The 21,809-nt window shown below is 38.3% G+C and overlaps 1 protein-coding gene across 2 annotated transcripts in view; it reads left to right on the forward strand.

The window, feature by feature from the left end:
* Nucleotides 1-21,809, forward strand: part of RASA3 (RAS p21 protein activator 3) — an 89,913-nt gene that overhangs the window by 40,590 nt on the left and 27,514 nt on the right. For both annotated transcript variants that reach the window (XM_053455119.1, XM_053455120.1), the window contains exons 3-5: nucleotides 2,113-2,216; nucleotides 8,307-8,401; nucleotides 16,296-16,372. In XM_053455119.1, coding sequence (XP_053311094.1) covers nucleotides 2,113-2,216; nucleotides 8,307-8,401; nucleotides 16,296-16,372 — 276 coding nt within the window. The remainder of the gene's footprint in view (nucleotides 1-2,112; nucleotides 2,217-8,306; nucleotides 8,402-16,295; nucleotides 16,373-21,809) is intronic.

Here is a 21,809-nt window from a genome sequence, read left to right on the forward strand (position 1 = left end):
GCTCTTACTAACTGTTTGATTTTTTTTTTTTTACTTATTCCACAACTGAACTGAATTTTTAGTAGGCAGAAAGAGATACACGCATATAACTCGCTGGCTTCTGTCAATTATCTGGATTATAAATCGATATTGTGCAGAAGGTTTAACAAGCAGTCAGAGACCTGAAATGTTTCCCAATAATAATAATTAATATCATTGCTACCTGATGCAAGAGACAAGGTTGTACACTATGTCGAAAACCTGGTGCCTCAGTAGGGTAAACCAATCCAAAAATTTGCAGTGACCCCTCACTGCTCGGCTTGCATGGATATCAAAGAGAGTGCTTGAGGGCATGTGCAGGAAGCATACTTAGATACACGTCCTGTTTTCAGCACTGGCTGTCAGAGAAGAAGAAAAATGAGACATAATGCACAACATCTGCACAAAGGATCACTTCTATGTTTTTCTTTTTGTAATTTTGTGACATTATCTACTTTCTGGTTGGATTCCTTATTTGTGTCGTGACACACAGTTGACAGGAATGTGCACCAGGGAACCGTGCTGGCACAGAGTATACTGTAGGGGGAAAGACCCCTGGCTGAAGAAACCTAAGTCTAATACAAGTCTTTTTTTTAAAGACCGAATTTCTCACTTATCCATAACCCTGCCAAACAAACCGGCACACAACTCCCACATTTTAATATCTATAACCCTTGAGGGATGAGGTTGGAGGTCCCAAGATGAACCAGCAGTTCACTGTTGTGTTATACTCAGGTTTCTTCAGCCAGGGGTGTTTCCCCCTACAGTATACTCTGTGCCAGCACTGTTCCCTGGTGCACATTCCTGTCTTGGATCATGAGGTGGTAAATGGTTCCAAGACTGAGAAACATTGGCATCCAGACGAGGACTGGGTTTTATTAAGATTTATTTTACTGTTTGACAGGTTTGACCAGGTCGGAGGTGGAAAATACCTCTGTGTTCTATTAGATGCCCTTCAAGCTTCAAATAAAGACAGCTATTTAATGTTGTTGTTTCTATTCTAGGAGTCTGTGTTTTGCCCACTAAAGTAAACGATCATGTTTTTTTTTAGTATATTCTACTACAAGAATGTCTTGGAGCTTTTTTATGTATACTTAGCTGTAAACATGCTGTTGGTTTGTCTTCTTATAGAGACTGATGGAAAACTGTCATGGAAACTGTTGTAGTAGTGAATCTGCCACTTTACCTACATTTTTCATTCCCCGCCGATCCTATAATTAACAATTTCATGCATAACGCCAGTCAGAAGCTACCCTGTGTAGATGTTTAAATGTTGCCTATTGTTGGTATTCTCTGGGCTAAAAGATTATTTTCAGTTAGAGCCCTTTTGTATTAACAATACAAGCAGTGCGTTAAAACACAAACATGGAGAGAGCAGTACTGATGTGTGTAAGTCATACACCTTGAGAACACAGGTTCTCAAGCAACCGCTTAATAGGCAATAATGGTTTAAAGCACCAAGCAGAATTCATATACTTATACATAGACGTCTGCTGTTGTTGGTATTAAGACAGAAATGTTATGACCGTTTACCCTATTGTACAGCTATACGGAATATGACGGGGCTATATAAATCAATAAATAATAATGGCACACAAAAACAAGACTATCTCTATATGTTATGATACTCCGTCAAAGTGAAGGTTTTTGAAAGCAGCTGTTTTGCTGGACTTTCAGGGAGTAGCATGTGCAGCTGGCTAAATACAGAACAGAGCTAAGTCATTGTAACACGATAATTACGTTTTTTTGTTGTTGACCCGGGGGGCACATCAGTGGGAGCCAACCTTAATGCTCTTTTCTGTTTTCTGTGACATCCCTTCCAAAAGTTGTGTTGTGAATAGCAGCACTACTGTACTTCATGTCCCTAGGTCATCTCACACAGCTGCCATATCCAACAGTATCTAAGTCAATGGAAGTATTCACTTAGTTAGTTGGATATAATTTACGATGGGTTTCACATACCCCTTTACAACTTAGCATTCCAATAACGTTGGCAGTAAATGTTTTCATTTAGAAACCAAAAATGTAATATTTTACTCAGGGCTGTATTTACTTTGCACTAATGTCTGTCTTTGTCTACCTCCATCCCAACAGCCCATTTTATGGAGAAGATTTTTATTGTGAGATCCCTCGGAACTTTCGCCACCTGTCCTTTTACATATTTGACAGAGATGTCTTTCGGAGGGACTCCATTATGGGTAAGTATCATTAACATCTCCACAATCATGTCAAAGTTATTTTCATAGTAAATAAGGTGAGCAAAACAATGCTTTACGCTCAAAGTAGATCTGAAAGAACGTATAAAGATATCCCAGTAACTTTTGCAAAATCAAACCTTTTTTGTTCTGGATCACAAACATTTGTAGACGTGAATGGGGAACTACCATGAACAGTATTTGCTTACCAAAAAACTAAGAGAAGCGTGAAGACTTGTAGCCGTCGTGATAACCCCATTTAGTTGGACCAGGCGGCAGTTGTCGCTGTGACTGAGCATTTTCTGTAAGCCTCACCACTTTTCTGTAAGAAACCACTCTCATTCCTCCCCTACTTGTCTTTGAAGTACCTAGACGTCTAGCAGAGCAGATTGTTCCTTTCATGGTCTTCACAATATTACTAATGAAGGCACACAGGTTGACACATCAGTGCCCTGAATTACTGTGGCCCAGAAAGGAAGCAGAAATGACGAGATGTAGCAGCATCGCTGACACAGCCTGCTCTGCACCAAAAATAGAAGTGGGTTTAATAATATCAGAATAAAGGGGAATTAAAACCAAACAACTCTATTGTTTACTATATGCAGTATGATAAGCAGGCAGTGTGTTTGTCTAGTCAGTTATCTGGCCCAAGATAACTACAGCTAGAACACAAACTGCTAATATGCCGCTGCCTGCAAACATAGTATGCAAAAGGAAAACAGCACAATATTCTTGAAAGCGTATTGCCAATACTTATCCTAGTAATAGAAATAGTGGGAGTGCTGCTTTAAGAGTTGGCTACATTGACAGCTGCGGTCCCCATTCTGTAGGATTAATCACAGAATTGCTAGCACAACTGCTTACCTTTCTGGAGACTTTAAATAACATGGTGTTCTGATTTGATATGGGAAATAACGTGAATGTTTTCAGCTGCCTATCCCTCAGTCTAATGCTTGCTTTGTGGATTAGAAGACTACAGATTTACAAATTTCATTCTGATAGTTCCACTGCTTATAATGCTATTTACTTGAGGGATTGCAATCTTTTTAATCCTAGCTGATGTGCTCTGTAAACAGGTTTTAAATTAAAAAAAAAAATCATTATTTAACTCCTTCAGGGTTACATTTCTTCCATCTCTTTTATGTGTATGAAGGCAGAACAAATCGGATTATAGCTCCTCATTTAAAAACTTCCTGGAAGGCTCAACATACTCATCCAAGACTAACAAAGACATTTTGATTTAACCCCTTGATTATCAAAGATAGTTGCAACAGAAGCACATGAATGATGCACGTACATGAATTCTTCTGTACCTACTATAAATCTGTAAGAGATGTATCATAATCTAGCGACACGTGGCCTGTTTTAAGCTGATTATTACAATACTTTACAACACAGTAGTGTTTATATAGTCATATAGAATTCAGTAGATACCATCCCTCTTTTTAATGTAAACATAGTTCCCTACTTGGCCGCCATCATCTGCCTTGAAAAATGCAGTAGCTAAAGTATCCATAGTGTATGAACCCTGTAATACACATACCTGGGGACTTTCTAAATGAGCTGGTCCTGAGACTTTTGAAATATTAACCCATTAATAGCCCATTGAACTACATTATATGTAGTGAGTCCCCAAATGGTGTCATCAGCTGTTTTCTATATTTAAATACATAAAAATATGTATATAGAGAGGGCACACATGGGGGGGGCATTAGTTACTTCAGTATTCGAGGAAGATTGTGAATTTAAGAGTAAACTAGAGGCTTCTTATTTAAGGGAAGTCACACATAGAGAGTAAGGGAAATCTGGCCATCAGTTAAGCAGTAGGTGGGCAGCTCCAGTGCACTTATTATTTTAAAGAAATCAGTTGTAGCAGTCGCTATATACAGTATGTGAAATGCCACCATTCATAGTGTACATACATAGTTGGCACACTAATGGTTAATAAATCTCCTGACACTATAATAATGAACAGGAAGATGATGTCATTTGCACCATTTTTTTTCTCGGGGGTTTCTCATGCACTTTCAAGCAGCTGTTGACACCATCGCAATTGCTAAGGCTGTGTAACCCTATTCTTAGACTTTTGACATCTGCTTCACATTTCTTTACATGTGAATAAAAACCTAAATTCATCAGGACATAAGAAGTATGTGTGTGTGTGTGTGTATATATATATATATATATATATATATATATATATATATATATATATATATATATATAATCTTGTATGTATTCAATATGACTTTTATGCATTGCCTAGAACAGTATTTTATTCTGCATGCACTCAAGCCAAGAAGGAATGTTTGACACGTGTTGTGTGTCATATATTGCTGTCAGAGTATCAAATAGCACGTTACCTATGCTGATGGCGCTTTTGTTAAAATAGTTATTATACACACCTATACTTATTGCCCGAAGCATGGGGTTCATTTGGGGAATTTGTTATTTCTGTTCTGTCTACCTAAACTGACGTAAAATGTTGGAAACTGCAAGCAGGAACATTCAAACAAAAACTGGTTTATATTTTATGAGAAAATAAACTTCTAGGTTATCTATCTATCTATTTGATCGCTGGTTTCTGCCCCAGGGTGAATTGTTACCATAACTAGTCTGGCTTTTAATATCATCCACTGCTCCTTTATTTCAAGGACAGTGTATAAATCAAGGCATCATCTTTTTTTGTTATTATCGTTATTGTACATTAATGTGTATTTTGTTTGTTTTTTGCATCTGTGACCAGTTTTTTATTTGATATGTAAAGAGATATAGCAGGGGCATGCAAGTATAATCTGTAAAAATAGGTAATACCATTGAGGAGCAATGTGATGGATTAATACTTGAGGTAGCAGCCAAAGGCCATGTGCAGGTTAGTGTGAAGAGCAGAGATAAAGCTGGTGATGGTGACAAAACGCTGAGGATATGATTTCATTTCTAAACTCAATTCATAAGCTGGTTACTAACAATTAAACAATATAATAATGTGGTGTAAGAAGCCTTTGAAAATGTACATTTATAGTATACAATATCAAAGTAATTGTGTTGATTTTCTACTTACATGTGGTATATGTTTTGAGACATTTGTCTCCACATTACATAATAAATCTCAATGTGCGAAGTTGCGGTAAATGATGTCGCAACAGCTTGAAGGAAACATTAACCAAAAATATTTTTTTAATTACTTAATTTTTGTGGAGCCAGCAAATCAGGAGATACTTGGCCACTGCTCTGAGAAACCTTTTGGTTCATCAAGTCTGGAGTCGCAAAGGACAAGCCACACCGATCCTGGTTACTAGATGACAAGGGGATCTCCAAAATTGATTGTATCCGCTGGAGATTTTTCAGGCAGAGATTTGATGATGTAGCCTTCTAGTACGGGTGACCTACACATCATCTCACTATGTCATCCCACTTGATGTTCACAGTAAATAGTAGCTGTCTGATCTTGCAGGTTATCCTGAGGATCTTTCTTCAAAAGATGACTCAAGACATTCACAGTTTCTTCAGCGAGCTCTTTTTGTGTGTTTAATAGTGCGATAGACTATAGATATAGGCTCTTGCCTTTCTGCTGCAGCTGTCGTAGACAGGAAAGGCACCAGTAAACATGCAGAAGAGCATCACCTCAAAGTACGACCAATCCATGGCAAAACCAATTTTTTTTCTTAGATCTATTTCCGGGGCACAGAAAAAATCCACAGTGTATTTTTCTTAGTGTGGTTCCAAAAACACCTTCTGCAACAAGACCAAAATGACAGAACTGCATGTGCCCCTCGCCTTTGGGTAGACTATTCTCTGGCTTCAGGTCTCGATGTATAATGCCTTGTGAATGGAGAAACTGGATGCCACTGACTGTTTATGCTGAGCAAAATGCAGCTGTGGTCTTCGCCAAGCAGCACACTCTGTCCATTTAGGACTCCATGCTTCCTCCAGACATATATATTCAATGACAAGAAACACACGGGCCTCTGGAAGGTTACATATGCGTAGCAGAGAGAGATGATCTTTCTAGCCACCTCCAGGATCCTTCTCTCTTTTAATATGCTCAGATCCTTCCTGGCTTTCTTGCAAATCATTTTAACCGTTATGAAAGAATCCTTGCCAGTGACAGAAGCCAACATGACCTTTCCGAAGCTCCCTTGTCCCAGAATAACATTAACTAAAGCAGGACACTGACATGGGAGATGGCTCCTAATTTTTTTGGCAGTGAATCCGCTTTCTTCCTCGCTCCTGCATCTTTTGATGAGAAACTTTCATAGCTGCCTGTGCTGGTTCTCAGACCTTTTCTTGCCTTCTTTTTTTGTCATCATACATGAGCTGTTCTCTCTCTCGTAAGCAGCATGTCTTCTCCCTTTCTCTTCCTGTGCGTTGCTATCACCTTTTTTCTTTTGAGTAGTAGGACGACTTTGCTTGCCAAATGTTCCCTGCTTTCTTCTCTCGTCCTTTGTCTGATATGATGAAACTCACTAATTTGTACCCTTTTTTTTTTCTTTAAACTTTTCTTTAAACTCCATTGTGTTCTCCATTAATTTTTGTTGTTGGTAACAACAATTTAAGTCTTTTTCAATGGTGAATGTACTTGCTATACAAATGGTGTGTTGGGTGAACAGCTGTACAAGAACAGGTCTGCTTATGTGTAATCCAGATGTTTTAAAAGAGAAGGATATTTGTCTTATCACCAACTGTGCTCATAAATAAACATTGTTTAGTTAGACTGTGCTTAAAAACACAATGTAATGCGACTAATGTAAATCTCAATGAGAGATCTAAAAATAAATTCTATGTAATTGTGGAAGGTAAAAATGTTTAACAACATAATTGACTCTAATAATAGAATTTCCTGGTATTGTTAGGCATGAGTGCACATTGGCATCACAGAATTACTGCATTACGTTCGGACTGATACAATATTAATGCAGTGTTAATCTCAAATGTGCCGTGTGCCAAACAATGGGCAAGAATCGTCTGTTCTCAGAGATGTGCTCACCGCTCTTCCTTTACATGTAACACAGCTGGTGCTGAAACAGATTATAACAGTCCCATTGGGCTTCAATTCTACTGACCTAGTTTTTTTGTATGGTGTTTCCCTTTCATGGGCTTTGCATTAATCAAGTACTCAAGCATCTCAAATGCAATTATTTTCCCCACGACTGCTTCAACGTGGCACCAAAGACCCTACGTGCTTTACATTAAAGTATTCAACCTGAAGTTTTTTCTTGAGAACACTGCGTTGATATTAAAATTGCCTGTGTCTATATATAAAAGTCCAAGAAATTAAGCACACTCACGGGACATGGCAAATTAGGAAAAAATCCAATCTTTATTCACAAATTACAATGGTGTTTCAGGCGCTTACCGAGACCCTTTATCAGGATGAATATTTTATCTTTGTTACAGCCCAAAATGTTGATGTAATTTGTGAATAAATAGAGGCTTACTGTTGGACTGTATGTATATGTGTGAGTGTGTGTGTTTATATACATATACACACACTATATGGACAAAAGTATTGGAGCACCTGACCGTTACACCAACAGGGACATTTACAACATTGCATTCTAAATACATAGACCTTAATATGTAGTTGGTCCCCCCTTTGCAGCTATAACGGCTTTCTACAAGATTTAGGAGTGTTTCTTGGGAATTTTTGACCATTAATATGTTATCTATATCTATATCTGTGCTCTTATTTGTAATTAGGATGATTAAAGTAGATAAAGTAATAATCTATAGAATACTTGGACCCCTAGAAAGAAATGTAAAAAAGCCTTAAGAGAGATCCTAATAATGGGGTTGTCTTTACAGGCAGTCTAGATGGGATATCTGTGTATGAAGAGGCTTTAAAATGGGTATTTTTCAGCAGAATGGAAAGGGGGAGAGTTTCCCAACTAGAATGTGCAGACCTTCTGTTAATTTTTTGAATGTAGTAGTTTCCATGACTCTCACCATCATTCATAATGTTCTGCTTAAGGCAACTGGTAATAAGTTGGAACATAAGTGTTGAGTCCGAAAGTACAAGTGTATGCATGAGGGTTTTTGGGACCTGTCTGTGTTAAAATAGATGTGCTCATTGCCTGTTTCTTACAATTTTAGGGAAAGTTGCCATACTAAAGGAAGACCTGCCTAAATATAACAACAGGGATACCTGGTTCCAAATGCAGCACGTGGATGCAGACTCAGAAGTGCAGGTTAGTTATATGTATATTTTATGTATGATGCTCATGGACAGTCTATCCATTACATTTGTTGACAGACCAAGTTCTTATGGCAGTGAATCCTGGAGAGGAAAATATATACCTGTTTACAAGGTTTACCTTAAATTTCCTGCCGTTAACTGGCCCTGCCTTTGTTTGAAAAACGTGTAGATTTGTTTTCTGCAATACTTGTATTCCGCATCATCCTTCAGAGCAGTGATCACCCATGAATGTACACATGGAATGTAAAATTAACAAAAGCCAAGTAGTTGAAGGTACAGTCTCATCTCCCTGACACGCCTACTACAGAGGAATGCATATTAAACCATTCTGTGGGTTGTTTAATATGCATTCTTCCACTTATCTGCAGCCATTCTCAAAAATCGTCATTCTTCCGCCATGATCTCAACATTTCTTGCCACTGAATGACTGCTTGAAGCTGCCAGTCAGTGGCTAGAAAGTGCTCCCTTTGAAATCAATTGACTTTACATGCAACGATAACCCTCTGCTTGGCAAAATATAATCCCAAATGTTATTGTCTGAATAATCTGTGCTGGCTCCTTAACAAACAAGGTGACATGGTTTGGTGTGGATGGCACCTCCAAGTTCACTGCACACAATTGTCCACCTGTAGCAATCTGCAAAAAAGAATTTTCTCAAGCAATAATTTATAGTGTTCTTTACGCTAAACCCCTCAGGCGTTTGTGACTTTGGAAAGCACTGAACAAACTGTCCAGCGTTTCCTGAAATTACAAGATTGTGTTAGGCCAAAATGTAATTACAGACTTCAAGCAACCCACATACTTTTATGTAATCTTCTTTGTATATAAATAGTAGTACAGCCAAACAGAAACATTAAGCTTGACCGTAATTGCACAGCTATTCTCTTAGGGTACATGTGAGGTATGAAGAGACCTTTGATTAATCCAGATGTCTTGACCATATTATGTGGTGACTATAACTAAAACATATGAAGACTTGCCACTCTACAGGATTAGAACATTTAGATTAGAATAACAGACTTCTATATCTTTGCATCAAACCTCTTGATGGTCTACGCTATAAAAAGTCTTAGGCCCATAATATGACAGAAAACTATTTTAGGTGCAACAGAGGTAGGCACCAACATTGCTCATGGTGGACATTTACTGGGGTCTGTGATGGACAATTTAATGATGTTCTATGGACCTTCACAAATCTTGCCATTGGTGTGCCTGTATGGTCACTTTGCCTGCTCCTGAGGTGAAAAGAAATGCTTTAAATTTACCACATTCTTTAACATACCAAGGTACAAAAATAGACAGCCCTAGATGATTTTACCCTTTTTCATTTCTGTTACTATGACTGAAAGCCTGCAATGGTAAGTATCACCCTTAACGCCCACTGTGTTTGTTGCCACACATACTTTTTATAGCGCTATAAAAATGAATAAAAATAGGCTCTTCTAGAGATGTGTGATCAGATAAAATGATAAAAATTGTGGTTGAGTATGGATGCCAATAGTTACGTTTCATAACTGACAACGGTTGAAATGGTCACGTCTTTCTACAGTAAGATTTAATATTTAACAGGATCCAGCTAATTTTAGTGATGCCCCATTCTGCCTTGCTTCCAGTTCTTTCTCGAATTTAGATACACAATAGAAATGTCATAAATTTTGCTGAGAAATAAGGCTGTTTCACTTAAATACTACTGAAAATGTCTCTCTTCACATACTCTCCAATGCATGGTCATTTATCACTAACAATCGTTGCATATCTTCATTTAAGTTCTTCTGCCCTTTTTTTTTGAAACCAATGTTTAAAAGAAGACCTAATTTATTCTATACAGCTGCAGATGATATTGATAAGCACCAAGTGAAAAACAAAGTTCATCAGCATGGCCATCATTACGTGGATATTTGCCAATTTCCAGTCCACGCACTTGTTATTCCCTGCACATCTGCTTCCAGAATAACACGTCTTCAACCTGCTTTCAATATATAACATGATCTGGAGATTTCCCCTTGTCTTGTGTGTTCTAAGCGAGTTGGATGCTGTCGTATTATTTCTACTTAGACCTAATTCTTCTAGGGCTTTTCTCTATCACATCCCTTTATGAAAACAAATCCATTCATTTTTCAATAGCCTACATTTTACAGTTATGCACATTAAAATAAGCAGGTTATGTGTTTTATTTATACAGATTAAAGTAAAACCTGCCTCATATGTAAACAACAGGAAAATGTGTCTGCATTCCTTTCTTAATTTGCATTATTAATCCTTTCCATTATGTTATCAAGGAAGAAGATGGGAAATAACAGTTAACTCTTACACTAAATAGCTCTAAAAGTTATTACCGAAGCAAACACACAAGATATTTTTTTTTATTTAAGGAGTTTAGTTATGCTAAAAGTTGTGACAGTTCCCCTTTAAGACATTAATGAATCCTTGATTGTATTATTGCCATATAGTTCTCTGCGTATATTTTTAGGCCAACCTGTGTCTGCTAGTCTGCTGTTTATCTCTTCCTGGATGTCCTGCTCATCACAGAAACTTTGTATATGTCTACTAGTCTGCCTGTGAGTTTGAGGAAGTGCTGGTGTACAAATATTACACGACGTTGATCGTAGTTAACATAATTACGTATGTTACTTACACCAAGTTAAACAATTCACCTAAAAGTCACTCTTTCTGTGTTGTGAGAGTTGTGGTTTCATCTTCTTAATGCTTAGTTAAATCAGTGAGATGACTCACTTATTTAATTATGCGTTATACATATCTATCAATGGTATGCATGGAGCAGAAGCCCAAAAAAGTTGGCTCATCATAAAGCATAAAGTTACCAGCTCCCTCTTAAGTGAATAAACTCCATTGTTCCAACCAATAGTGTAACCAAACTCTACCGAAAAAGCCGGAATAAGCCACGTTACTGAATTGTTTTGCTTAAATTAGCGTCCATAAACTGTAGACCGTTTAAAACATAACTTGGTGGTGGCAGCGTATTAGCAGTCTGGTGTGATATTTCTGGAGTGTTTGGGCTTAAGTGAGTGACCAAAGAGCTGGTATCCTTATCCCTTGCATACCCACACCCTGTGTGCCCTGTTATCCGATAGATAACCGTGACACATGTCATTATATATTGTAATAGAAGGACTAATAGTGGTTAAATGTTTTTCCAATTTTATGTTAGATCTATGAATGAACGTAAACACTTTAAAATTAATGTTTGCTTTTACAGTATTCTTCTGAACCCAGTCAAGCAAAGAACATCCATGCTGATTGTCATTCATCAGACAAACAATCTAGTTAGAGGCACAGCGCCCCAGATTACATTTAGTTGATGGCTGGAGTGTACCTTGTATGTGATTAAACTGCGCTTGGAGTTTAATTCACTCAAGAGTCTGTGTAAACAGCATTCTTCAGACGGTGTCAAGTAATGCCTGCAGCTTAACAACAGGACTCCTTTCAATTAATCTTCCCTCACCCAATTAGCGCTCTGCGAGGGAACCCATTTTCTACCTTTCATCGTTGCAAATAAGATCAAAGCTCAAGCTCACTTGCTAGAATAAAGCATCTCTTTAATTTATATACTAAGCAGTGGATGTGCACAGCACAAACGCAGCACCGTGCTTGGCTAACACGCAGAAGTTACTGTAATGCATTGTTTAGGATGCATTTTCATTGCCTCGCATTGGCCACAGGACATAGTAGTAACAGTATGAGCCTTCATTTATATTATCAGACTGTCATTTTTGACATCAAAGAAAGGTTTCTGCCAGTAGACATTACAGAATATGAAACCTCATTTCTGACTTGGATGCCCTTTATTTTATTCTGCTTGTAGAGGGAAATGAAGTTCATGTGTTTATATCAGTGTTGCAAACTTGTGAATTTGGTTTAATTTCTTCCTTTGCAGTCCACTAGGCTACTCCCTATATAGGTGAAGTCATATCCTAACCGGTCTCTGCTGTTACAGACCGTACATTGTTAAGCTGACTAACTGGATACATTTAGTGATGAAAGAGTCTTTCTGCCCATAGTCCCTCGAAGCCTGTCTTAGACCTACCCACAGCCTCCACTGAGACGCCCGTGTTAGAAGTATCATTACAGATCCATAGCATTCGATGACTGCAGATACCACCCTAGTTGTTCCTGCTAATTTGCCGTTTCTTTCCATGTTACGGCATCTTTTCCTAAAAGCGTCCATTATATTCATTCTTGGTATGTTAAGTGCTGTGCAGATGTGGTACCACCCAAATAATTGTGCTTTACCAAGTATAGTCCTCCTATTTGAAATCACATTTTTTAAAACTAGATGTGAGATGCCAGATAACATTTGCAATCCGTTGCTCTGTCGTGGCATTCAGACGATTAATTAGCTGTTAGCCTATCTACAGGTACAGCAGACTATTACAGATGGACAGAGAATGTGAACAGAACCACTACAGCATGTATGCTATAGAATACAATACATTAAAAGGTGCAAAAAGTTTTGTTTTGTTATTGAGTTTTTATTTAAATTTGGATCAGCATCTTCCACACATTTTTATTGAGGTTACATATAACACAGCCCCCCATGATCAAGACATACCAAGCTTGTGAACTTTTACCAATCAGTATCATTAGAATAGATGGATAGGTATAGATAAATATAAAATATGAGGGACGTTCGAAAAGTGGCGGGAGTAGTATGTGTCTTAGCATGTCATGTCACTAGTTCTGTCTGGCAAGCTGGCTGCCCTTGCAGTTTAGTATAAGAGCTTTCACCCTGGGGTGAAGATGGCTGCGAAACTTATAAATTGCACCAAAGAGGAACAGCGTACTGTCATATGCTTTTTGTGGACAGAAGGAGTGCCGGGAGCACAAATCCATGTTCGCATGTGTGCTCAGTATGGGGATAAAGTTCTCTCTCGTAGAGTCGTCTATGAGTGGATTAAAAAGTTTGAAAATAGCCGTACTGGTGTGGCGGATGCGGAGCACTCTGGACGTCCATCTAATGGAACCACCACAGGGAATGAAGAAAGAACCCTGGAACTGATTCGTAAAAACAGAAGAATAACAGTTGAAGAGTTTGCAGGAAAGCTGAATGTGAGTGTTGGATCTTCCTATGCCCTGATTCATTACAGACTTAAGTTCAGTAAAGTGGGTGCCTAAGCAGCTGACAGAGGAGCAAAAGTGCAAGCGCTTAGACGTTTGTTCCCGACGTATGGGTCGTTATCATGAAGAAAGTGATGATTTTCTGCAGAAGTCACTGGTGATGAAATGTGGGTTCACCTTTACGAGCCAAAGCAAGCGGCAGCGTATGCAGTGGAAACATCCATCATCTCCTGTAGCAAAGAAATTGAAGATGCGACCGTCGGCAGGAAGTTTGATGTTGGCCGTCTTCTGGGAAAAAGTTAGTACGACTTTGGGAAAACTGCATCACAAAGGAAGGTGACTGTAGAAAAGTGATGTAATGTTTTGAAATAAATTGTTTTTTTTTAAAGTGCGGAAACCTTTTGAACGTCCCTTGTATAATTTCCTGCCACTTCTCGTTTGTACGAGAATCTTTCATTGTCTTTTCCTATTATTGCAGGGCATTGTTAATGAGTTTTAACTGCATTGTATATTCCTGTTCCAGTTTCCTTTGTCAGACAAACTAGTCACAAATTCATGTTCCTGTATGACCCCTTGCTCTAGTCAGAGGATGAGTTGCTTGGCCTTATCATCCCATATGAGCGTGTCTAAAAAGGATTTTACTTCCAAAAACTTTAAATTACCAGCAGGAAGAACTTCAACTTTTTTGATGGAATTTTACAGTGTTAACTGTAGAAAGGGAGAACCTGAATAACAGAACTAGATAGCCTTGAAAGCTTGCAGTCCATTATACTTCAGTTAGCCAATAAAGGTATCATTTTGTCCAAAGTTACTCTTGTTACATAATCCAGCATTTTTTTAAAAAAAATTATTAGCTTTACCTTTGAATTTATGAACGTTTAATTGAAACCTATTGTTGACCTTTACTTGACCCCATTATCCTGTCCCTACAACCACATGCAATTTGGTTGCAGGGTTTTCCATTTTACTTACGTTACATGGCACAAACATCGGTAGAGGTGGCCAACGAGCTCCCATGGTTCTTCACCAACCGTAAGCCAGAGAGATGCAGTTTTTCTTACTTTGTGCTTCTTTCTGATTCTTAAATTCTAATGTTGGAGTGTCAGGAAATGGTTTTCTACAGCATCTGTTGCCTGTCAAGTATCCCTGTTATCCTAGAGAGGCCTCTTTGTGCTGAAACCAGTGTGGTAAACATCACAATCAGGATATTTATTGGGCATTTCGATTGCCTTCTTGCCAAAGATGTGTTTTTTTTTTTGTTTTTTTTTATGGGTAATTGTGCTCTCCCCAAAAGATATATATATAATGTTCAATCTATTTCACAATTTTAGAATGTATTTTTTTACTTGACCTGATCTGGGATTTGCAGCCCATAGCTTTCTTTGTTTTCTACTTTGCTGAGTTTTCATACTTGTATAAACTGAAATTGCTCTGTCACGAAGCACCTCACTTTTAATTATCCCTTCAGCCTTTTGGATGTGTGTAACTGCATAGCTAATTCAGCTTTAAAGAGCACAATTACATCTAGAATGCTGGCTGCATGCTGAGGCCATCTTCCGAGACTATACTAATCAGACAGAAGTTCGTGCTTTATTTGACACTCTCTTAAAGGGGAAGTGAATCCACAAACACATAAAATTAATATTTTGTAAAGGACATCCAAATCTGTGATATTTTGGGGATGTTTTGTTTTTTTTTTTTCTATGTGCTTTTTAAATCTTATACAACTTGTGGTGTACAAAATGATTCTCTATCTTTTTTAATCTCTCTCCTTTTCTTTCTGACTCTCTTTCTCTGTAGTGATCTAGTGCAATTGAGCACATTGTGTTTCTAACACTGTCAGAATTCCAAATGGAAGCTTTTCAAACATGAGCAAAATACAGTTGTCAGTTATACACATGATTTGTTATCGTCATGTGGCAACCTACCTATTTTATGTATCAAGCAGATGTTGGACTTAAGCCATTAATTTCATAATATAAAGCTTGATAGAGTCTTTGTGTCTGTTATTGTCAGCTCGATCTTGAGTCGTCTCCTTGTCTCCAAATAGAATAACACCACAGCGATAGGACAGCATAAAAAGAAAGGTAGACAGATATAGTGTATCATGTCCAATACATCTTGAAATGTTAGAATTCATGCTTGCGCTCATTTGTCATAGAGCCATCACTGTTCTACAGCCTGAAGGCATGAAATATAAGAAGAGGAATTAGGAGCTCCACTTGAATACTTCCTGTGCTCCTGCTTTCTTTACTCATAAATCAGTACAGAAAACAAAATACCCTATGGATGCCTACACTTATACATGTATAGCCCGGATCCCCATCTCTGCTAATGGCAGCAAAGAGATATTTTGATCTTTGGGGACGTGGATATTCAGTAACCAGTTTCAGGTGGCAATGCAAAGAGGCTCAACTACCCCCATGTGTTCACGCTGGCTCTGTAATATTATATGTTAAGAGAACAGTATGACGCCTGCATCATATGTTTAGTGTTCATACGGCGTGCCAGTCAGTATGAGGAATTTGACGGAAAGAAAACAATAGAATCCTTTGAATATTTTTGCAAAGATCGAGTAGCTGCATTGAATGCATATTTTAAGTAATGTTTTTCAGCATGGCATGAAACAAAAACACTTTGTAACATTTTATACATCATTCATTTGGGGTGGTGGGATTTGTATTGACAGATTAGCTTGGATAATGAAAACTCCCATGTGAGCCTAGTTTTCAAGCTGATGGTTGCCACTGGGGTGACTTAAACTATTTCAGAATTGTTTTGTAGCTTTGACTGTTTCTCTGTGCTTTTAGGGGAAAGTGCATTTGGAGCTGAGGCTAAGTGAAGTGATAACAGACACCGGTGTGATCTGTCACAAGCTTGCAGCACGGTAAGACATGCTCTCTTTCTAGTCTATGGAAATAATCAGTCCACTAAAACTATCCTGTGCCACTTTGGATATATGCTCTTGAGCGTTCAGCCAATATTAAACACATTAAACTATTAAAAGTAATTTTTGTAGTTATTTCTTTAAATACTCAAAACACCAAAATACTCAAATCACGTGAAATATAAATAAAAAAATAAAATATTTAATGTCTGGTTTCCAATCAGGCACCATCTTAACTAAAGCTTGTCTATGCAATCTCATCCAAATGTGTTCTAGACAAACACCCTGACTGCCTGGTGTAAACATTAGAATGATTCAGACGTTATCACCCAGCCGGACCCACGGACTAATGAAAGTCTATGCACTAATAGACTTTGTTAGCTTCTCCATAAATAAGCAGATGAGTGTGGGGTTTGAGCAGGGAAAGTCACCCAAAATATCGTGACTGACAACAATGGTAGCCAAATGTGTATTCAAAAAAATTAAATAAAACCTGTATACAGTGATGTAATTTATACTGAAAGGGAAGAATATTTCTTCCACGGAACTTCCCCTTTTAAGGATTTTTAAACCGTTTCTATCCGTTAGCCTGTTTTGCGGCACTACCATGTATAGATTTATGTGCTGGATTGCTGGTTATCATGAAATGCAGCTTATTCAACCTGAAAGGTGAGCCCTATGAAGGCTTATTTTAGAAAGTGTTTTTTGGTTCTTGTGTCGTTCTGAGGGTTAATCCACTTATTTTTGCTAGAGTGCTGAACTCACCCTCCTCTCTTGTGATCATGAATGCTCAATGAGACAAACGTTCCTGGAAGGTTAATCCCTGCATAATAAGTGATAAATGAGCATTAATCAGATCTGTGTGCCGTTAACTTTGTTAGTGGCAGAGCCTGGGGCCATGGATCATATCATCTGCACATACATATTAAACCCGTAAAGTCTTTCATAGCATGCCAGATGACAATTATCACTTCACATAATCACGCATCTCAATATGACCTCTGACTTAAAAGTGAAATTTACATTCATGCTTAATCAAAATTAGCAAAAGCATCTTACATACAGTAATGATTATCCACCTGTCTACTGAAAATGTAGTCCTTTAGGTTAGCTTTTTAGTTGAGTGTTATGACAGCTGTACTTCATGTCCTTGTTAGACATCTGATTATTCTGTCTGGCCAAGTGTGTTCCAAGTATTTGTTGATTGAAAGCCTTTCATGTCCTTTTGGGGGGGGGGTTGAATATTTTTATTTAGGCAATCTTATCACTGTCCCATCCTCAATTAAAATGTTACATTTTATTTCAATAAAACATCCAGATTCCACCTTTGTTTATTTTGATCCACCAGTAGCTAGTGATTCTCCTCTTAATGGCCAGACTTTCAGGAACTAGAATTGCTCTCACAACACTAGATAGTTTCAAAATGGTTCAATGAAGGATTCTTCAACTGGGGTCTTTTCAGAGCTTTCTGAACAGTTTCTACCTATAAATTAATGGCCTAATGACCAATTAATGCCAACACTGCCAGCGTCCAAGGTAATGGTCAGTAGCTCCTCTACAGTTGTGGTGCCAAAAGTCATCAACCCTCTAGGGAAAACCACATGCTAGTGAGAGTTTAATTGTAGTAGAATTTATGTCAACAGATTCTGCAGTCGTGAATAAGAAGCATTGGCTGTTTACCTGATGCGTCTGTCACCCTCAATTTAATTTCTAGTTAGAAATTTCAGTTTCAAACTTGTAAAGCAACAGTTCTAACCTTTACCAGAATTACCCTGTTCTCTGGTGCACTTTACGTGATATGTCATAAAATGCGCCTGACCTTAGAAAACCCAGCTTGCATGATGGTCATAAAGGAATGTGTTCACACAATGTAAAAATAAAAATGTGGTTTGTGTCCCAACAGTGCTTTCTTAAAGGTGCCCTCCTACTTAGAGGCAGCATTTATCACAAGGCATTTCGTTACAAACAATACCAAATAATGCATGTTAATGTACGTTGATATGCATCATTTAACATGTAGTTTTCCGTCTAAAAAAAAGCTAAAAACCACTTACCTTTAGAAAAGGTTGCAGAGTAGCAAGAAAGGCCCCCCAACTGTGCCAGCAGAGGCAGGGGATTCAATACGTGGGCACAAGTGGCAGAGGATGTTTTTGGCCCAACACATCTACTGCACGCCAAGCAGAATCCTCACGTGCATTTGCAAGGGGCAAAAATTTAAAGGGACCACTCGGCTATATTATTCATTAAAGTGCATATGACATCTGTAGTGCCCCTTTAAATCGCGTGTTTTGTTCCCTGGCTAGAATGAGTGTGTGAATGAGTGTTACATTTGTTTGCTAAATACTCGGTATCAAAGTGTCAGCCCCATCTGCTGAAGGGTATTTATAGGTGAGAGCATGTTCGACAAAAACATTGTGTGCAGACTGGTCCCAACCTGAACTGTCGTGATGACTGACTTTTATTACTGAGGTTAACATAACCTGGAAGCTGGGAAGTTCAGCAGTGTGTGCTGTGTAAAATGAAGTGATTACTTTTGTTGGCGTGCTGGGACAGATTATTAGTAAAATCACAAAAGAAGTAAGTTTTAGCAGGAGCTGTATGGCAGAGGAAATGTTTCAATGATAAACAAGTCAGTATGCCAAACATAATATAACCGTTGTCATCAAAAAATGATGACCCATTTCGCTGTGAACTACACCGTCATGAAATTCACAGTGAGAGATTTTGTAGACCTTAAAGGGAAAGTCACATGGAAAGAAATGGGTTGAAATGTCAGTTTTGTGTTGGTATAGAGAGCTGCAAAATGTTAGTCTTGTCTATATTAAAGGGAATAGTGATTAGCTTTTTTATTATTATTCTGCGTCTTATGTGGCAGTCTTGGTGACCTGCATTTGAAAGGGTCTGCACAGCATTTTTGTCATTATAATTAAATTGACAATGACGGGAAAAGGTGTCTTGTTTTACATAAAGGGAATTTAATAGACACACTGAACTACAATCATGTGTACGGCATCACAGACCTCTGAAACTTACAATTACTTATACAAAAGTACCACATCATCACTAAACTTGCAGTGATGCTACAGGGAGTAATGGGAACAGGCGGACAGGTCTGGCAAATGCCGACATATCCCGTGATCGTCACTTTTGTTGGCCACGTGTTAATGGGCTTTTTGTTTTGGAATCACTCATATGCGATCTTTATTGGCCTTTCCAGTTGTGTAAAGCAGTATAGGAGTGAAACATTACTTCCTGCATGGGGGTAATAGGATAAAGGTTTTATAGAGGCAAACACTAGTTATATTACTCAGTAGCAGCATTGAGGCAGAAATGTCGGTTGGTTTATTACTGCTACTAGTTCACATGCTTCTGAGATTATTGAGTGATATGTAGTAGCTCATGATAACAATGCGTAGCCTCCGACACGGATTTGTAAAAAATTAAATCTCAGATGATCTTTGGATGCTCAATAAAAGATATCACTAGGGTAAGCTGATCATTGCTTGCTGACTGAGGATCATAAGAAACACTGGCTCATGCATACTGGCCTTTGTAACGCATAGAAAGGGAAGAGATATTTTGCAAGTTTAAAATACATTGTTAAAATTCTTATTCAAAGAACTTGTTCCTTCTGCACTTGCCTCCTTGAAATTGACTTTTCCAAATACAGCTAAACCTAATAAAAATCCTATTTATATGTAGATCAGGTACAATGCATGTGTTTGTTTTTCTGAAGAATAAAAAAACTGGCTGATGGCCCACAGCCCGTTCCGCATAATCACCCAAACTATTTTATATAGGAGGTCTAAATTAAACTGAGTACAAAAACAAAGTATTGCATTACCAAGCCTGAAATTTTCCACTCGCCCGTGACTAATCATAATACGTTGAGGCTACATAAAGAATTGCATTTGTATATAATGGGTTGGACAGATGATTGTCCACTCTTCTGCTCTGTAAACTGGTTTATGGCACTGTATCCATACATCTAGTAGACTGGAAATGGCATCAGACAAATGGGTCATGTGGGATAATGATGTATGATATATCAGAAAGTGTATCCTGCAAACATCTCATTTGCCACACATTGGCATGTGAATTTGGCCATAATATATTATGAAAAAATTACGTGTTATCGTGCTTGATTGCACCTGCATGTAGATGAAATATATTTTGATCCATGCAATTGCTAGCACTTTAGTTGATGCAGTATATGCCAAAGAGTTGAATTGCTTCAAATTGTCAATTACGGGACAATTTGAAGTCACGTGCTGTTACCCTTTTGTATTGGAGTCTTATCGACATACATACTATTGAATCCTATAGGGCCCGTATCTTTAGGTGGAGAACCGCCCAGGAAGCCCATGTAACAGCACGATGCAGTTCTGGTGCCGTAGTCCGCATTGGGTTCATTAAAAAGTAAGAACAAAATAACTAGTGAATGAACCAAGCAGAAGCGTGTGGCCTTCAGCTGGACCTACCGCACATGCAGTGCTGTTTTTACTGCTGTGGCTTTAGTGTGACTTTTAGGTCCCAAGTATTGATATAGCTACAAGAGTACCAGATGCTAAGTCCTGCTTCGGCGTGGCGCCAGGCTTCGAGTGTTTCCCCATTTTCAAAGATTAGGCACCGATTTTAGCAAAAATAGGCAGTGGGTCTGTGGAGCAAGAGGATTATGCGTCCATCTTGTTAGGCAGTTGGCCACGCCCCCAGAATCAGTATATTTAACTCAAATTGGCAACCTTTTGTTCCACTGCTTCAATTCTTGCTTATTTCATGCTCTGTATGCTGATGTTGGATGATTGTAGTAAAAGGACTACATCCTAAATATAATTTATTGTGTGTGGCCTATGCAGTGTGCACAAGGCAAAGACTCACCAAGTGAGAAGTGTTAATATAAATTTAGAAGAAAAGTTTTTTGTTTGTTGTAAGTTTTCACAAAAATATATGAGCAGGATGCCATCAGTTTGACGCAAGTGGTGTAGCGTCAAAGGATGTAATTAAATATCCTCCCTCTCGATCGCTCTCTTTAATACAGGTTTTGTGGCACTTTACCTTTTATTCCATTTCTTCTTATTTATTTTTAGTATGCGTGAATGTTTGAGCAGGTTCTTGCGTAGACTGGTGAGTCATACCCAGATTGCCAGCTTGATTTAAAGTACCTGCTGCTTCCTGCTCAAAGTCCTTTTGTCTTCCATCGGTTTAACCTGCAAATCCTACACAGTACATTATATGTGTTTGATTTCCCCGGGGTCTGTGCTGACTTCCTCCTCCAGCAATACGGCGTTGACACACCATGATACACTATGTTTCTGGAGGAGGTCTGACGTAGAACGATCAGCCAGCAAGTATTTGTCATCGATTTGTCATCTTGGTACGCTAAAATATACACGACAGAGCAATTGTATTTTACTTTAAGATGTCAAAACAGAAATTA

Source organism: Spea bombifrons, chromosome 2, assembly GCF_027358695.1.
Source record: "Spea bombifrons isolate aSpeBom1 chromosome 2, aSpeBom1.2.pri, whole genome shotgun sequence".
NCBI classification, from domain to species: Eukaryota; Metazoa; Chordata; class Amphibia; order Anura; family Pelobatidae; genus Spea; species Spea bombifrons.